At 39.4% G+C, this 17,418-nt stretch overlaps 1 protein-coding gene across 2 annotated transcripts in view; it reads right to left on the bottom strand.

The window, feature by feature from the left end:
- LOC123757569 (nephrin) overlaps positions 1-17,418 on the bottom strand; it is a 282,325-nt gene that overhangs the window by 19,692 nt on the left and 245,215 nt on the right. For both annotated transcript variants that reach the window (XR_006772779.2, XM_045741325.2), the window contains exons 10-11: positions 7,270-7,429; positions 6,008-6,610 (exon numbers count right to left, since the gene is read on the bottom strand). Coding sequence is in view for 1 of the 2 variants with exons in the window: in XM_045741325.2 (XP_045597281.2) it covers positions 6,008-6,610; positions 7,270-7,429 (763 nt within the window). In the remaining variant the exon portion in view is untranslated. The remainder of the gene's footprint in view (positions 1-6,007; positions 6,611-7,269; positions 7,430-17,418) is intronic.

The following is a 17,418-nucleotide window of genomic DNA, read 5'->3' as shown; positions in this document are numbered from 1 at the left end:
CTCTCTCTCTCTCTCTCTCTCTCTCTCTCTCTCTCTCTCTCATATTATATTTTATTACCTCTCAATTCCTTTATGTATCATTATATATATATATATATATATATATATATATATATATATATATATATATATATATATATATATATATATATATATATATATAATGTTGTACCTAGTAGCCAGAATGCACTTCTCGGCCTACTATGCAAGGCCAGATTTGCCTAATAGGCCAAGTGATTTTCTTTATTTTCAATAAAATATTTCTAATTAGTTTATTTGAATCATTAATATTATATTATATCAAGAACATAAATTATTGACTTAGTTTTGTTTGTTTAGGTTAGGTTAAGTTAAGATCGGTTAGGTTAGGTTAGGTTAGGTTAGGTTAGGTAGGGTAGGTTAGGTTAGGTTAGGTTAGGTTAGGTTAGGTTAGGTTAGGTAGGGTAGGTTAGGTTCTGTCATATATCTACATTAATTTTAACTCAACTAAAAAACTATTTACTCATGCACAGTGAAATTAATAGCTTTATAATTTCATAAGAAAAAAATTAGAAAAATATATAAATTCAGGAAAACTTGGCTTATAAGGCAAATCGCGTCTTGCACAGTACGCCGATTACTGCGTTCTGGCTACTAGGTACAACGTTATATATATATATATGTATATATATATATATATATATGTCGTACCTAATAGCCAGAACGCACTTCTCAGCCTACTATGCAAGGCCCGATTTGCCTAATAAGCCAAGTTTTCATGAATTAATTGTTTTTCGACTACCTAACCTACCTAACCTAACCTAACCTAACTTTTTCGGCTACATAACCCAACCTAACCTATAGAGATAGGTTAGGTTAGGTTAGGTAGGGTTGGTTAGGTTCGGTCATATATCTACGTTAATTTTAACTCCAATGAAAAAAAATTGACCTCATACATAATGAAATGGGTAGCTTTATCATTTCATAAGAAAAAATTTAGAGAAAATATATTATTTCAGGAAAACTTGGCTTATTAGGCAAATCGGGCCATGCATAGTAGGCTGAGAAGTGAGTTCTGGCTACTAGGTACGACATATATATATATATATATATATATATATATATATATATATATATATATATATATATATATATATATATATATAATATTATAATAATAATATTATATATATTACACTTTTATTTATAAGATATATAAAACAATATATATAACCATAATCATAAAAAAGTGATCGTGCTATATAATCACCCCAAGGTTGTTTTGCAGTTGTACAGACCAAACGACATTTCTCGTTTTGTAACGAATCACATATAAGGCCCTTTAGCTGAATCTGAGACAAATATTGTCGTTGTCGCCAAACAGGGTCATTTAATGCCCTACAACTAGATCCCAGCATCAATTGTCAATTAACTGTAAACTTCTTGCCACGTTTCATCTATAGCAAATATGGAGCTTTTAAAAAATCAGACATACAAGGAAATTAGAACTAGACCTTGCAACTGAAATTTTAAAATATGAAATTAGGAAGGAATTTGATAAGGCACACAATTAGAGAAAGAATAAAATTGGTTTTCTAAGAGAATGTCTGTCAGGATATGGAACATTTTAGCCAGTTGTAATCAACAAAGTTATATCTTCATTGCTGGATATAGTAATACTCATTGTCAGCTGCTATTGTACCCTGTTTGTCAGGTATAATGAAAGCTTTCGTTAGAATGTCTAACTTTTACCCCAGGTGAGGCTGTTTTCTTGTAACCTCTGAACATAGGCTTCGTAACAGCATCTCTCTCTCTCTCTCTCTCTCTCTCTCTCTCTCTCTCTCTCTCTCTCTCTCTCTCTCTCTCTCTCTCTCTCTCTCTCTCTCTCTCTCTCTCTCTCACTCTCTCACTCTCTCTCTCTCACGCGCCAGAATGCCTTAGTATGGGGTCACTTCTTCAGTATATGGGAATGAATTAAGTGAGAGTAATTTAAGTAACTTAGCTTTGTGGCCATATACTTGTAAATACGTATATGTATTTAAAAATAAAGAGGAAAAACGCCTTTTTATATGCGTCTGAACAACACACCTTCCAACTGAGAAGCAAGCTTAAAGCAACGCTTAAAATATTACACAAGAGACTTGTACTCAAGCTTGCAAAGAAGGCTAAAGAGGCATAGATAGCCACGACAGACGAAAGTTACAATCATGTCAGAAAGAACTAACGCTAGAAGCAGTCATTCGAGCCTCCATATAGCACATCCATGTGTGTATAGGCGAGAACACACACACGCACACACACACACACACACACACACACACACACACACACACACACACACACACACACACACACGCACACACACACACGCACACACACACACACACACACACACACACACACACACACACACACACACACACACACACACACACACCCTACTTACTACGACATAACGTAATAGTATTTGCCAATGGTAGATATACGACCCAAATAAAACTCGTACCCTTGAAAGGAGGGAGAGACATGTAGAGCGATCGAAAATGGAATTCCGAGTCGGCTTGAATATCAAGAATTCCAAATGATTCCTTAACAGCACACTCCTTTACCCTTTAAGAGACAAGACCACTTGCTCTTAAAATATATTTATATATTTTTGTTTTACGTGCACATTTCGCCATTCATTTGGATTAGCTGTCCGTTCAGTCGTGTCTGTTAAGGTAATTTCTGCCTTTGTAAACACAAAAAAGGTTGTTTTACCATGTTTTTGTAAATATTTTTTCAGTTCTTTTTTCTCCAGTAAATCTCTTTGTAAATACATACAAAGGTCTCCTATTTATCGTGTTTACACCCCATTTTTGTTGTTCTTATTGAGATTATTTATCCAAGGGGATGGGAAAGAAGGGGTCAAGGGGGAGATGTGAGAAGATGGGAGGGGGGGGACGTGGGTGAAGGGGGGAGGGGAGGGGGAGAGACAAGACTGTCCCGGGCCTCACCGGAGATCCGTTCTAGTGTTTTCAATATCATTTTATTTTTGCAAAATTTATGCAGCAAAGGGAATTTTTATGTTAATTTTATTTCTGTTGTATATTTTCTAATGCTATATTTCGTGCTGCGATATTTCGTTATACGATATTTCCTGATGCGATATTACCTGGTGCGATCTTTCTAAAAGCAATATTTCCCAATTCAGTATTTAATTTAGCGATATTTTCTGGTGTGATATTTTGTGGTTCGATTTTTCCTGATATTTTAGATATTCTCTCGTTGCTGTTCCCGACATTGTGTCATTTTCATCTCTATATCTTCCTGTTTGTCCTCTTTATACTCGTTTTCCAATTCAGTACACAGGTAGACAGGAAGAGAGAGAGATAGAACGAAAGAGAAAAACAGCCCGTTGATGAGAGAGCAGAACAATAAAAACAGACGAAGACAAAACGACAGCTATAAAGAAGAGATCGGTATAGATCCGAAACGAGATGCAGATGAAGAAGAACAAATGAGAGTGGTTGAGGTAGGGTCGATGGTCTCACAGAATACATATATCTCTTTTCCCCTCTCGATATGATTTAGTATTTCAGACGCTCGGATGCTCTTCACTAGAGCTGCTTTTCCCCCCCTTCGATAAAACCAACAAGAGGAGCGATCAGAAGTTTTATGGACTACCAAGGACCTCCTCCTTCTCCTTCTTCTTCTCCCCCTTCTTCTACCCCCTCCTTCCCTCGGGTATCATACAACCCACCAACTTGTCAAATATGCAGAACGGAACAATGAATACACATTGGCTGGCGACGGCCAACATCTGACGAGGAACGTGGCTTGGGACATGAATAAGGAACCTCCCCCCCCCTCTAGAGAAATGTTAAGAAGGGACATTCGAAGCAAGCCAATGCTTTTATCCACCTCCATTTTTGTTTTGTCCTCCCCTTTACTATGCACACAGCATCCGCTTGCGGGTACTGAAGATAAGTGTTTCTTCCTCTTGAAGCTCAGGATTCTTCAATTGCAATAGTAGACTCAATTGAAAATTGAGTCATATTGTGTTATTTGCACAATACTATCTATACAACAAACAGAGTTTTTAAAAATTTTGAAATTTCGCTACATACCCACATACACTTTGTGTATTTTTTTTCTTGCACTAATTATACCAAATTGCATTCCGTTCACACATTTCGATATCTTTAGTCTATTCAAACACAATAACAAATTCACGAGACACTATGTTGACGAAGGGAAGATGAGCTTTCCAACTGGAAACTACATCAAGAATACACAATGCAATTACAATAATGTGATATATCTCCGAAAATCTCCGTAGCAGGAAGGTGGGATCAAACCAAATATTTACTCAGAGTGAATGACCGAGTAGGAATGTGAGTTATGCTGCGGCACGTAACATAGCGTGCTTTGGGATGCTGGAACGCCGTACCTTCCCAATTCATCATCATCTCCCGGGTGTGAGTACGATGCTGGAGGCATGCGAGATAAAAAAAAAAGCAAGAATGAAATCAAATGAAAGAATTTACGCTACGTTAACGTACGATTCAGATAAACGACAATACTCAAATCTTAAGTCACTATCGCACTACAATATAATTGAACGTATTAGAGGTAATTTAACATTTATGAAACAAATCCTTTTATTTAACGTTGAAAACACAGGTAAGCTTAGGACTGTGAATTCACACAATTCCACTTGTCTGGTGAGGGGATGTAATTAACAGAAGGAAGCTCTGAGCTAATATGAACATCACACGCCAGCCTCTCTTCAACATCTTACCAAAATTTGCAAAATTACATCACTAATCCGGACACGAGACATATTCAGTAACGTTCCATCTGCCAGATGATGTTGACAGAAACTAATCATGCATAACTCTCTCACCAAAACAAATCAACAAAAGCAACCTAATCAAGTCGAGCTCTTCCCTGCTCCTTATTAGATGCCGAGATAATTAATCATGACGAAAACACGCCGTCCTGTATCAAATAGTTATATTATCTGTGTATTTCGTGTACATTGTGTATGATTTGGTGTGTATATCGGAGAGATGTGCGGATCAAACTTCGCAGTGTATAATGCGAGTGCAAACAGGTACTAAAGTTAAGTTAGTGGATATCGAAACTTTAATACATAACATTCCCGAACGAAAAATATATTTTAGTTTTTGAATAGTGAAATACATTAAAGAAATTGCTTATGGTTAATGAATAGAGCTTTTTAGCCTCGGAATAGAAATCTAGAGCATTCGAAGGAATCAAATGAGATACGAATAAGCAGCGTGTTAATATATATATGTAAACAATCCTTGAAATCTAGAGAACTAGTGGGATTCCAACTGGGAATTTGAAGAGCGCCAATCCCGAGTGCTAGCTACTGTGCCACTATGGCACAACAGCAGTTTTATATTTGTGGAACACAAAATACTATGCAGTTTTCCATTGTATTTTGTGTTCAGCAGATTTGTCACCGCAGAACACAAAATTCTATGGAATTGGAGGAAATTAATCCCAAATTTTGCTCCAGAATGTCGAAGCAATGATGACGGGAAAACTTGGTTGGAAGTAGTAGTTAATCACCCTTGGAGAAAAGAAGCTCCAAGGATGTGATGAAAAGTATTCTAGCAGTAAACAGCCCAACAACTCTCTCTCCCATCAAGCGCACATAAATTATATAATTAATTTTAGGAATATAAATTAGAATTCATTGAAGAACCTAGACATTAAAAAAGGGTGTTTACAGCCATATTAATCTATGATGAATGTGTTAAGTATTATGGTAGTGTAAAAATGAAACTACACTTGCTGGTAGAGTCAGCAAAAAATATGTCAGGTTAATGCTGATAATAGTTTTAAAAAATTACGTGATAAAATTCCCAAGTACGTTAACTAATTAAGGGTTAACAGATCGACACAGGAGCTGAAGCTCAATCTCCGCCAACACAGGACTATGATACGCGGAAGCATCCCATTAAAAAAATTATACATAAAACTCTACGGACAGAACGAGCCGCGTTTCACTTACGGTTCCTCTGTCCTGGCAGCGAAGGCAATGTAAACCCGTGAAGGGTTCGCTGGTCACTCATTCCTTTGATATTCTCCGCGTACATGGCCAGGAGATAAGACGTTCCAGGATGAAGACCCTCTATCGTGAAGGAAGGTTCTACCATCTCGGTGATATTGAGCATCATATGGCGGGTTTCTCCATCGAACTCAAAGACCTGAAGCACAAATTGCTGCTCCAAGCCGCCGTCATAGCCAGGAAGACAATCAACGAAGATCGTGTTAGTAGTCTGGTTAGTGATGGTGCAGTTCTCGAGGGCATCAGGCTTGCCTGCAGGAACCACCGCAAAAGTACAAGCATCTGACTGGTCGCCCAGCTCGTTGGAGGCGAAGCAGAGAATGTTGCCGTAGTCGGTCTCTGAGTTCACTTTGTAGTTCAGAAGGGAGGTGCGGTCTTGTACTGAGAAGCTCTCTTGGGAGATGTTCACCAGCTCTTCCGTCGAAATGAAGTACCAGCGGAATGTGACTTTGCCCGGGGAGGCGTTAACACGACACTCCATCTGAACTTGGTCGTGTTTGGCGGCGCCAATCACTTGCTTCCTTGTGTCTGAACACACTGGAACGTCTGTGACAGGGAGACAGGTACCATTAAATACATAAATATAAAACATTTCAAAGCTAATACATCTCACTTAATAATTTTAATTATTTCATTTGCTGGTATTTTAATAAAAATAAATTAACAAGTTTTGTTACCTATAGGTAAGGTAAACAAAAATTCGAAGATGATGGTGAATTTACCTCTTCTTCCCCTAGACTCATGTTTCTTTGCCGACATTCACAATACTCTCACAATAATTCCAGCCTTTCACTATCTATCCATCGCCGCCGACATAACTAATCCACAGCTTACCACAATCCCTATCCATACATCAACAACACATTCTTTGGTATATATCGCACGAAACACACTTCGTTTCCACCACAACCATTCGGATATCACTAAGCTCACAACTATTCGAAAGCACATCCCCCCCCCCCCGACTACCATAAACATCCCCAGCTACCCTTACTCGCACTACTTCACTACTCACGTAGTGAAGAAATGAGTATTATTATACATCAAAACCAGACCTCACCACCTGCACCCTTTATCATACCTTAACAGTATGATCCATTTTAACTATATCGCCAGCACTATTTTAACCCAGACCCCCAGGCATTCATACATACCCAGCCATACACCCAGATATACTCACACCCGTCCATACACACTATACTTACACTTCACATTGAGCACTATGGGGTGGCTCTCTCCGTCACCAATGGCGTTGGAAGCGACGCAGGTGTAGAAACCAGCATCTTGTCTCTGTATATCATTGAGATTGAGCTTATGTCTGGTGATGACAATGCCTCCTGTCACGTTAGGGTGGATCTGGATGCCCTGCGGACCATCAGAGCAGAAAAAAAGAAATGTCAGTTCAGTTCTTTCGGTTTGCCACTCGGCAAACATCCAGCCTTTCAGCCAAAACTACGAACATACAGACACCAGAAACCCGTCTAAACAGTTGAGTCCGATGCATGGAAAATGGGAATATTTTTGATCTGGTAATTTTCTTTTTACGTTGCATTTGTTACGTTGGTTACGAAACGTCAAAAAAACGCGGCCTATAAGTGATTTTAGACGGGTGGGTCAGTTTACTATCTTTTAATAACTAAGAGTCAAAGTATAATCTAAACTAACTCATAACGTTTTTGTTACTATTTGTACGTTTTTGCAACGTTGCGGCGACGTATTGGCGGTATAAACTGCGTCTGGTTGACGTTCATTCAGGAAGGCGTTGAAGAATAATAACTAAATGAGAGTGGATAGACGCGCATGTGACACTAGAAGTAACAGATGTGGCAACTCTCATTTATCTACGTCGTTTGAGTATATGAGAATTATTCCGTATTAACAATATATCCCAAATTCACTAATAAAAAGGGCGCTTACATCCATTAAATGCATCTTTTATACATCTTTGTATACATCCTTTTTTTTACAAACAGGAATTTTCGGATGAATTGAGGGATTATACACCATCAAACCTAACTCAGGATTCGCCATTACACTAGCCGAACAACCTAAGAAAGCGGCCCGTTCTCCGGGGCGTTCAAAACGTCTTCAAAATGATGTACTAAATTTTCCGAAGCCTAACCTTACCAAAGACCCACAAATATAAAATAAAACATCGTCAATTTTGCGAGCTGCTGTGACTTTTAGAATATCTTACTTTGACGTTGGGGGATTTTGACGTCAAAATACTACGATGTCTTATGCGAGAAGACAGGTTGTACAAAGAGGCTTAACCGGAGGGGACAAAGCCCAGTGGCAGAGTGAGTGACATCACTCATCCTCTTGAAAGGCTATTTTTTTTAGAACACACAGTCATGTTATCCGTCAGTGGCATACTTGAAATATACTTGAAAACGGTGACATACTTGAAATATACTTGAAAACAGCGACATACTTGAAACTTGGATGCAGAAGGTGAACCAAAATACTGAGTTACATAGAAGGTTTTCACCAGGTGCTTCAGGTTTATTTTTTTTAATAAAAACCGAAATTCTTAAATAGTTTATCGTGTTGTTACCCAATGCTGAATAAAAGGCTTACACATACAACAAGAGGCCATTAGTATATGTATTGTATGAGTGTTGATCAGACTTCTCTTTAGTAGCACATTTCTACAGTCAGTTCTCGTTCTCGGGAAGAACTCGTTCTTACAAAGGCATTATTTCTAGAGCGTTTTACACTATGTAATGGACACTTTTAATTATAGAGCATATTATTTTGTTTCTTACGCACAGTTAAACATTCGTGTACAATACCTAGGGTCTATACCGATGGCAAGACAAAGGTTCAAATTAAAATTTACGCATTTTAATTTGTTTTTAAAAGGCATAATGATTTTTTAAGCATCTCATAACCTATGATTTGGATTTTTTAGGGGCTTAATGCCATCCTTGCAAGTGTTCGTGACAATCTTTTCTTATCATATTCATCATTATTGCATCTAAAGTACAATTCTACATAAAATAATTATACAAATGTCTGTGATTGGTGCAATAGCTTCATCAGGCCATTGGAGAATTAACACATTTTGCCTGATGTTAAAAGTTTACTTTCTAGTTTAGAGAAATCGACGAATTTTGATATTTTTTTTTTAATTGTTCGTTTTTTTCGTCGATTCGTTGATATTGTAAAGAACCTAAGGACATGGACTTATCCTTGAGGAACCCCACTTGTTACATTCAGGAGAGAGAGAGAGAGAGAGAGAGAGAGAGAGAGAGAGAGAGAGAGAGAGAGAGAGAGAGAGAGAGAGAGAGAGAGAGAGAGGGAGAGACAGCCAGGGAGAGAGAGAAAAATAAGAGAGAAAGACAGCCAGGGAGAGAGAGAAAAATAAGAGAGAAAGACAGACTGTGAACTTAGATATCTCTAAGATGGAGCGAAAGAGATAAAATGATGAACGAGACGTGGTTGGGTCACATTTAGCTAAAGTGAGTTAGAACAGCTAAAGTGAGTTAAGCTAAACTAAGCTAAGCTAAAGCTAAAGTTAAGCTAAAGAACAGCTAAAGTGAGTTAATAAAGTGATATAGTACACTTCTCTGAGAGATAAGTTAACGGATCCCTCTAAAGATAATGGCCCCCTGAAGCAGAGGAAAAAGGGAAATGCGATATGATAATGGATCATCCTTGGAGCCGACAACACAAGCAATGTAGAGGGGGAGGATTTTAAGCGAAGTTCCCTGAGATTAAGCGCTGCTGAGTACTTTATACAATACCTCTCCTGTACTCATTCTCCTTCAGTGTGCTATACATGAATACAGGATGGTGAATGGGGAACAGTGAACACTGATATGTGAATACAGGCATTCTGCTAGAGCACTCTCTCCCGATAGTTACAGTATGCAGTACATTATCGTTTCCTTAAATACAGCAAGTTTCCTAAGTTGTTTACAAATTTGGAAATTAAAGACAAAACTCCCACTTGGTTTGTCTAAGTTCCAAGTCAAGTTCAACTTGTATAACAAAAATTCCTGCCTCTCATCCTGAACTTTCAAACAAATCATATTAGTCTTTCTAAGATGTGCATGTTCATCCACTGTGAATGTTCATCCGTCGTGAATGTTCATCTACGTGAATGTTCATCCACGTGAGTGTTCATCCACCTTGATCTTCATTCACGGGAATTTTCATGCACTAATATGTTCATCCATGTGAACGTTCTTCCCCTTATATGTCAAAATAAATGCATAATTCTATCAAAGTTCATTACTAGAACGCTTCTGTTCATTTTCATTGAATGAAGATATAACCGTTTACTATTGATATATAATAAGATTTAATTAAAAAGTCTGTGAATTCTCCTTTAGATTTCGTCTTTGTGACTTAAGAACTTTCTAAATAAACGACGACTTAAATATATCTTTAAGACAAATAAGTTGTTAAAACTTCCCTTGATATATATTTATAGAGAAGAAAAAGATTATATTATAATAAGATTTAATTCTGAATCATTTTATGAAGGGTTTATTTACATGTTTCAAGAATTAAATCCTAGATAAATTATCTCTGAGAAGCGATTATGAACATCTTTTTGAAATAAAACTGTGAAAGTTCTTTCTTGAAATATATCTATATACCTTCGTCTTTGACAGGAGAGGTATACACATCTGCTCAGACACATACACGTCTGATGTGGGAGGGCATTTCCTATATATATATATATGTCGTACCTAGCAGCCAGAATGCACTTCTTGGCCTACTATGCAAGGCCCGATTTGCCTAATAAGCCAAGTTTTCCTGAATTATTATATTTTCTCTAATTTTTTTCTTATGAAATGATAAAGCTACCCATTTCATTATGTATGAGGTAAATTTGTTTTTATTGGAGTTAAAATTAACATAGATATATGACCGAACCTAACCCACCCTACCTAACCTAACCTAACCTATCTCTGTAGGTTAAGTTCGGTTAGGTAGCCGAAAAAGTTAGGTTAGGTTAGGTTAGGTAGGTTAGGTAGTCGAAAAACAATTAATTCATGAAAACTTGGCTTATTAGGCAAATTGGGCCTTGCATAGTAGGCTGAGAAATGCGTTCTGGCTACTAGGTACGACATATATATATATATATATATATATATATATATATATATATATATATATATATATATATATATATATATATATATATATATATATATATATATTTATTCACATTGAACATTCATATAAACATTCATATAAACATCTACCCTGATAGAGACTTATACACATCCTCCCAGAGAAATACTATCAGCATCTTGAGATGAATATAATGATGTCCTTCTTCAAATCTTCCTAATCAAAGGAATACCACGAACAACAGAACATTCATACTAGTAAATCCCATCATCATCCTCATCATAAACATCCACACAGTCATTAATGTGAACCGACCAAAATTATCACACAAACAGGAAAAAAATTGTACGTATTTTAATTTGCTTTGAAAAGGCATAAAGAGTTTTTTTTAAGCATCTCATTACCAGGTGATTTGGATTTTTTAGGGGCTTATTTCTTACGTTCAATAAGAATGAATTATTATTTCCCCTCCCGTCGAAAATCGGTTCCACAAAATTATGGATATAATTCCTTCGCTCGTCTCACGTCTCAGGTACGGTAATGACCTCCTCATTAGCGTGTGACACCGGAGAACTCTTGGAGTAAGCTAGGAGAAGCAGCGGGTGCAAATTTATCTCCTTCAGGAAGATTATAGAAAGATGAGGAGGAATAAATCACTCCTTCAGGAGGATCAAAGTCGAGATGTGTGTGTGGGGAGAAAATTTATCTCTCCTGAAGGAAGATCAGGATACGTGGCGTTAAAATATTCCCTTCCTTCAGGAGGTTCAAAGGCAGGTGAGAGGGAGAATTTTTCTTTTAAGAGTGATCAAAGACTATCTTGGGCTTAAATTTCTCCTCGCTCCGAGAATCAAGAGTAGGTAGGAGGATGAAAACTTCATTCCATAAGATGGCTCACATAGTGATGCTGGAAGTTCTCCAGTTTCCCGAAGATCAAAGAAAGATAAACACTGGAATCTCAGAAGGAGAGAGAGAGAGCAAGAGAGAGTGTAAGAGAGAAAACAAAGAGAGAGTGTCTCTCTCTCTCTCTCTCTCTCTCTCTCTCTCTCTCTCTCTCTCTCTCTCTCTCACTCTCTCTCTCTCTCTCTCTCTCTCTCTCTCTCTCTCTCTCTCTCTCTCTCTCTCTCTCTCTCTCTCTCACTCTCTCTCTCTCTCTCTCTCTCTCTCTCTCTCTCTCTCTCTCTCTCTCTCTCTCTCTCTCTCTCTCTCTCTCTCTCTCTCTCTCTCTCTCTCTCGTTCTCTCTCTCTCTCTCTCTCTCTCTCTCTCTCTCTCACTCTCTCTCTCTCTCTCTCTCTCTCTCTCTCTCTCTCTCTCTGTGACGATGTTGAAATATAAAGCTTATATGGAAAACAAGTTTCGCATTATTTAATTCACCTTTCGATACATTAGAGAAGATTGACACATATTTATCACTTTGAGACAAGTCAGTAAATAGTAGGAAGGAATTTTTTTCTATTATTATGACGAAAAAATTAGAGGCGATGAGAACGATCTCTCTCAATGGAAGGCTCGGAAATCGAGGCCGGTGGAGCTTATCCAATGCACGAAATAAGGGAGGAATTTGCCTTCATATGTAAACAAAAAACATTACCCCCAACACACGCAGATATGCACACACATACGCACGCACGCACGCAAGAAAACACCTGTTGTTTACCGTGTTTTATTCGTAGCATCCAAGATGATCAAAAATTAAACGTGACGTTCACGAGAAAGTGACGTTTAATTTGATCACTGTTAACTGACAGTGCCTACACAGCCACTGTCAGTGCCTGTGTAGGCCCTGACAGAACCAGAGGCACTAACAGAATAAGAGCCAATGACAGAACTACGTAGGTCGCTCTAATAAGCTGCATTCCATTCGACTAATGAGCTCCTCCTGATCTTAATATCTGTCACTCGCGAATGCGGCTTTATTGACATTGTAAAGACTCGCATCTCGAACCTGGGTCTTAAGAGACGTCGTGGAACCCTGAGCGTCTCTGTCAACTTAGCTAGCGCACCAATACTCGCTTATTCGTACCGACGTCAGAGAATGGAAATTGTGCAAGGAATAGGTCACAATGGCTCGAAACAACGTTATCTTTAGGGCCAGTTCGTGTATGATTCGATTCCTTCCATGGGGGGATATGTTTAGCGTTTTATATACAACACCTGAACGCGGCTTTTTTTAGGTCACGTCCAGGAACGAAACGTCGTCACTTGTATTTCGTGGCATGCGTGTGGGTTTGATTATTAAATTATTTATTTTTATCTTAACTCGCTCGTATATTGTATAATTAAGCTTTCAAATATACAGGTTCTATTATTAACTACAAAATACAACTACAGGCAACTGCTTTCTGTTGACGTTCTGGTAAAAAAGGAGATTTACCTTTTCAATAATGATCACTAAAAGGAAAATATTCAGCATTCTTTTAAAAATATTCTCGTGTATCTATATATGCAAAAGTGAATGTCTGCTTGTTTTTCTGTTAGCCTGGAGGCCAGACGCTTGGCGCTTGTCTAACCCAACTTTGCATAGTGAATGGTCATGGGTATGAGACTGACATAGGCTGGTCGGGATCGGTTCTATTGGTTCTATTAACAGGGGTTCAGGCATAATAGTGACCTCCTACACAACATAAATCTATAAAAAGTAGCTGGCTAAGTCCCTAGATTTCTTTGCTGACAAATAAATGGAAACTTCTGTTTGTTCAAAATTGGTGACTAGACAGAAAAGAGGGGAGGAGAAGGAGGAGGAGGAGGAGGGAGAGTAAATGGGAAAAGAGGAAAGAGGTGGAAGGGTAGGGCGAGGAAGGGAGGATAGGGAAAAGTGAGAAAATGGAGGAAATGGGATAAAAGAGCGGAATGGGGGGAGTGAGGGGGAGGGTGAGGAAAAAAGAAATAGGGGAAAGTGGGAGACGTGAGGAGCAAAGAGCGGAAATAGTGGGTAGAGAAGAGACAGACTACCCCTGGCAATGACGGGTAGCCTCTCTAGCCATATATATAAGGCTGAGCCTATCCCTAATGAAGGCTTACGGGCTATTCATGCCCGTGCCACCTCTTGGGTGGCTTAATCTTTATCAATCAATCACGGAAGAACTCACTGCATACTGGAACCGCCTCTTGAGATTATTGGGGGTTTCCTCTACTTATTATTATTGGATTATTTGTGTTCATTCACCTACTCAGGTGATCCTTGAACAAGCCTGCTGAGATGAACTCTCCTAGTTACACCTGCCCGGGATGAACTACGACTCTTAATCATAGGTTTACAGGTTTTAGAGTCTTTTTGGACTCTGTCCTATCCAAGTTTTTAAAGACTCCTCAACTTCAATTTTTAGGTCCGTTTGCTTATTATCCTAATACTGATAACTTTAATTATATGTGGGTACATGAGAGTATGTGCATTTGTGCACATTAGAGGTAGAGTACCACTCACAGGTAGAGGTAGAGTACCACACACAGGTAGAGGTAGAGTACCACACACAGGTAGAGGTAGAGTACCACTCAGAGGTAGAGGTAGAGTACCACACAGAGGTAGAGGTAGAGTGCCACACAGAGGTAGAAGAAGAGTACCACACACAGGTAGAGGTAGAGTACCACACACAGGTAGAGGTAGAGTACCACACACAGGTAGAGGTAGAGTACCACACACAGGTAGAGGTAGAGTACCACACAGAGGTAGAGTGCCACATATACACAAAAACATAACCTAGTCTGAAACCTTAGGCACCTGACTCCACCAAAGTAGGAGCTGTTCCTTACAGATAAAACTCCTCCAGAATAAACACGCGCCACCAACATCATTCTAAACACATGCAAATGCAGCGCTTCCAACGTTCAAGGAACGCCAAACATCCCCGGCATTTTTTAGCGAATGAGATAACCTTGCACTAAGAAAACTCGCAAGATGTTACACGCGAATGTGTCTTCAGGACATTCTGCAGAATGCATGCAAATGCGTTCACGTGTATGTGTGTGTGTGTGTTTGTTTGCTTATGGCTGTGTGTACTCTCACATATGCAGTTTTATGCATACGAAGGTGCGCCTGCAGACTCACGCACAAACACACACACACACACACACACACACACACACACACACACACACACACACACACACACACACACACACACATACACACACACAAAGAGGGGCCGGACGAGTGGACACCGTTCGGGATTCATAACCCTAGGCTCCGGGGATCGATCCCTCGGCGATAGTGGAAACAAATGGGTAGTGTTTCTTTCACCCTGATATCCCTGTTCATCAAGCAGTACCTACGGTACCTGGGAGTTAGACAGCTGCTACAAGCTGCATTCTGTGTGTGTGTGTGTGTGTGTGTGTGTGTGTGTGTGTGTGTGTGTGTGTGTGTGTATGTGTGTGTACTCACCTAATTGTGCTTGCGGGGGTTGAGCTCTGGCTCTTTGGTCTGGCTCTTTGTGTGTGTGTGTGTGTGTGTGTCTGTGTGTGTGTAGAGGGGAGGAAATTAGTTGATTGATTGACAATAGAGAGGCGGGCCGAAAGAGCCAGATCGCAGCCCCCGAATACACAACTAGGGGAATACAATTAGGTGAACACACATACATGATGGACTACATTACCCAGAAGTGTTGGGAGGCAGTAGGCAGGTTTATCCTGGTACAAAAGGAAACAAACAAATGAAAAAGAGAAATCCGTGGTTAAATGAGGCATGTACAAAGCAAGACAAATTAACCACATGAACATGAAGAAAGAACGGACATAACAGAACAGCAGAGAGCAGAAGGAGGTAACAGAAGGCCTGAAATTGAGTGCCTCGGGGTGAGAAGTGGAGATACAGTATAAAAAATGACGTATCTATTAAATCCACGACCCTTCCAAAACTGCTTCGGGCACAACAGTGGTGGAAAAGGCGATGAAACTGGAGAAGTGAGATGATAGGCGTACAGACAGAGAGTTGGCAGGCGTACAGAAAGTAGACAGGAGTAGACAGCTCTTCACAGCACTGAGAGCTGTGAAGAGCTCGGCAAGAGATTCCAGAAGGTCTTCACAATAGAGCAAGGAGGGGTAAGAACCTGTCTTAGTTCTGCCTGAATTAAGAGAGGTGGCGGTAAGCTAGAAGACAAAGGAAGATCTTTAAATTACCAGAGATGTAGTTAGGAGACTTCTGCAGGAACTAGGTACGACAAACGTTGGTTGAACCTGACAGAGTCTCACCATGGGCGCTTAAAGAAGAAGAAGCAGAAGCACTATGTCTTCCACTCTCAATAGTGAATAATAAGCCACTGGAAATTGGAGATTAACCAAAATTTGGAAGACAGTTGCTGGCGATGAGTCACAATAACGTGGCTAAAGTATGTTGACCACACCACACATTAGAACGTGAAGTGACGACGACGTTTCGGTCCGTCCTGGACCATTCTCAAGTCGATTGTCGATTGGAAGACAGTTAATTTAGTAACGATATACAAAAAAGGGTGACAGACAAGAGGCACTGAACTACATGCCGGTGTTGCTAACTTGTAAACCATGTAAGGTAATGGAGAAGTTGGTGAGGAAAGAGCTAGCAACACATCTGGAGTGCGGGGAGTTTGTAACACACCAACAACATGGGTTCAGGAGTGGGTAATCTGGCCTCACAGGTTTAATACAGTTTTATGACCAGGCCATAAAATTTAGATAAGAGAAACGTGGTCAGACGGCATATTTATGGGCTGCCAGAAAGTCTCTGACACAGTATACTGAGTAGTTAACTCAGTATGAGTTACTGAGTACTGAGTATTTGTTAACTACTCTTGTACTGACATAGTACAAGAGTAGTTAACAAATGGAATGCACTAAGATGTGAGGGGGATTGAAGACAGACTTCATATTAAATTTCAAATGCAGATATGATATTGCCCAATAAGCTCTGGAACCTATACACCAGTTGATTCGCAGTCGAGAGGTGGGACCAAAGAGCTGAAGCTCAACCAACACAAACACAACTTAGGTGAGTACAACATCTTGAGGATATCATTTGAAATATCAGGATCAGTGGCATGTGTATATATATAGGTCATATTTTACATCTCTCTCTCACACTCTTCTGCTTTCCTGTTAACACTGTTTTCCCTCATCTCTTTTTCCCCCTCATATATTCTATATACCTCACCCCCCCCCCCTCTCCCATCTTCTCTCCTCCCTTACCCCTCTCTTCCCTTGTTTCCACCCATACGTTCTTTTCCTCTACCCTTATCCTATTCCATCTACCTCCCAGTCTCTCCATATTATCTCTTCCTCATTCTACCCCTTCCTG

Source organism: Procambarus clarkii, chromosome 19, assembly GCF_040958095.1.
Source record: "Procambarus clarkii isolate CNS0578487 chromosome 19, FALCON_Pclarkii_2.0, whole genome shotgun sequence".
In the NCBI taxonomy this organism is placed as follows: Eukaryota; Metazoa; Arthropoda; class Malacostraca; order Decapoda; family Cambaridae; genus Procambarus; species Procambarus clarkii.
This window is presented reverse-complemented; position numbering and strand designations above follow the sequence as displayed.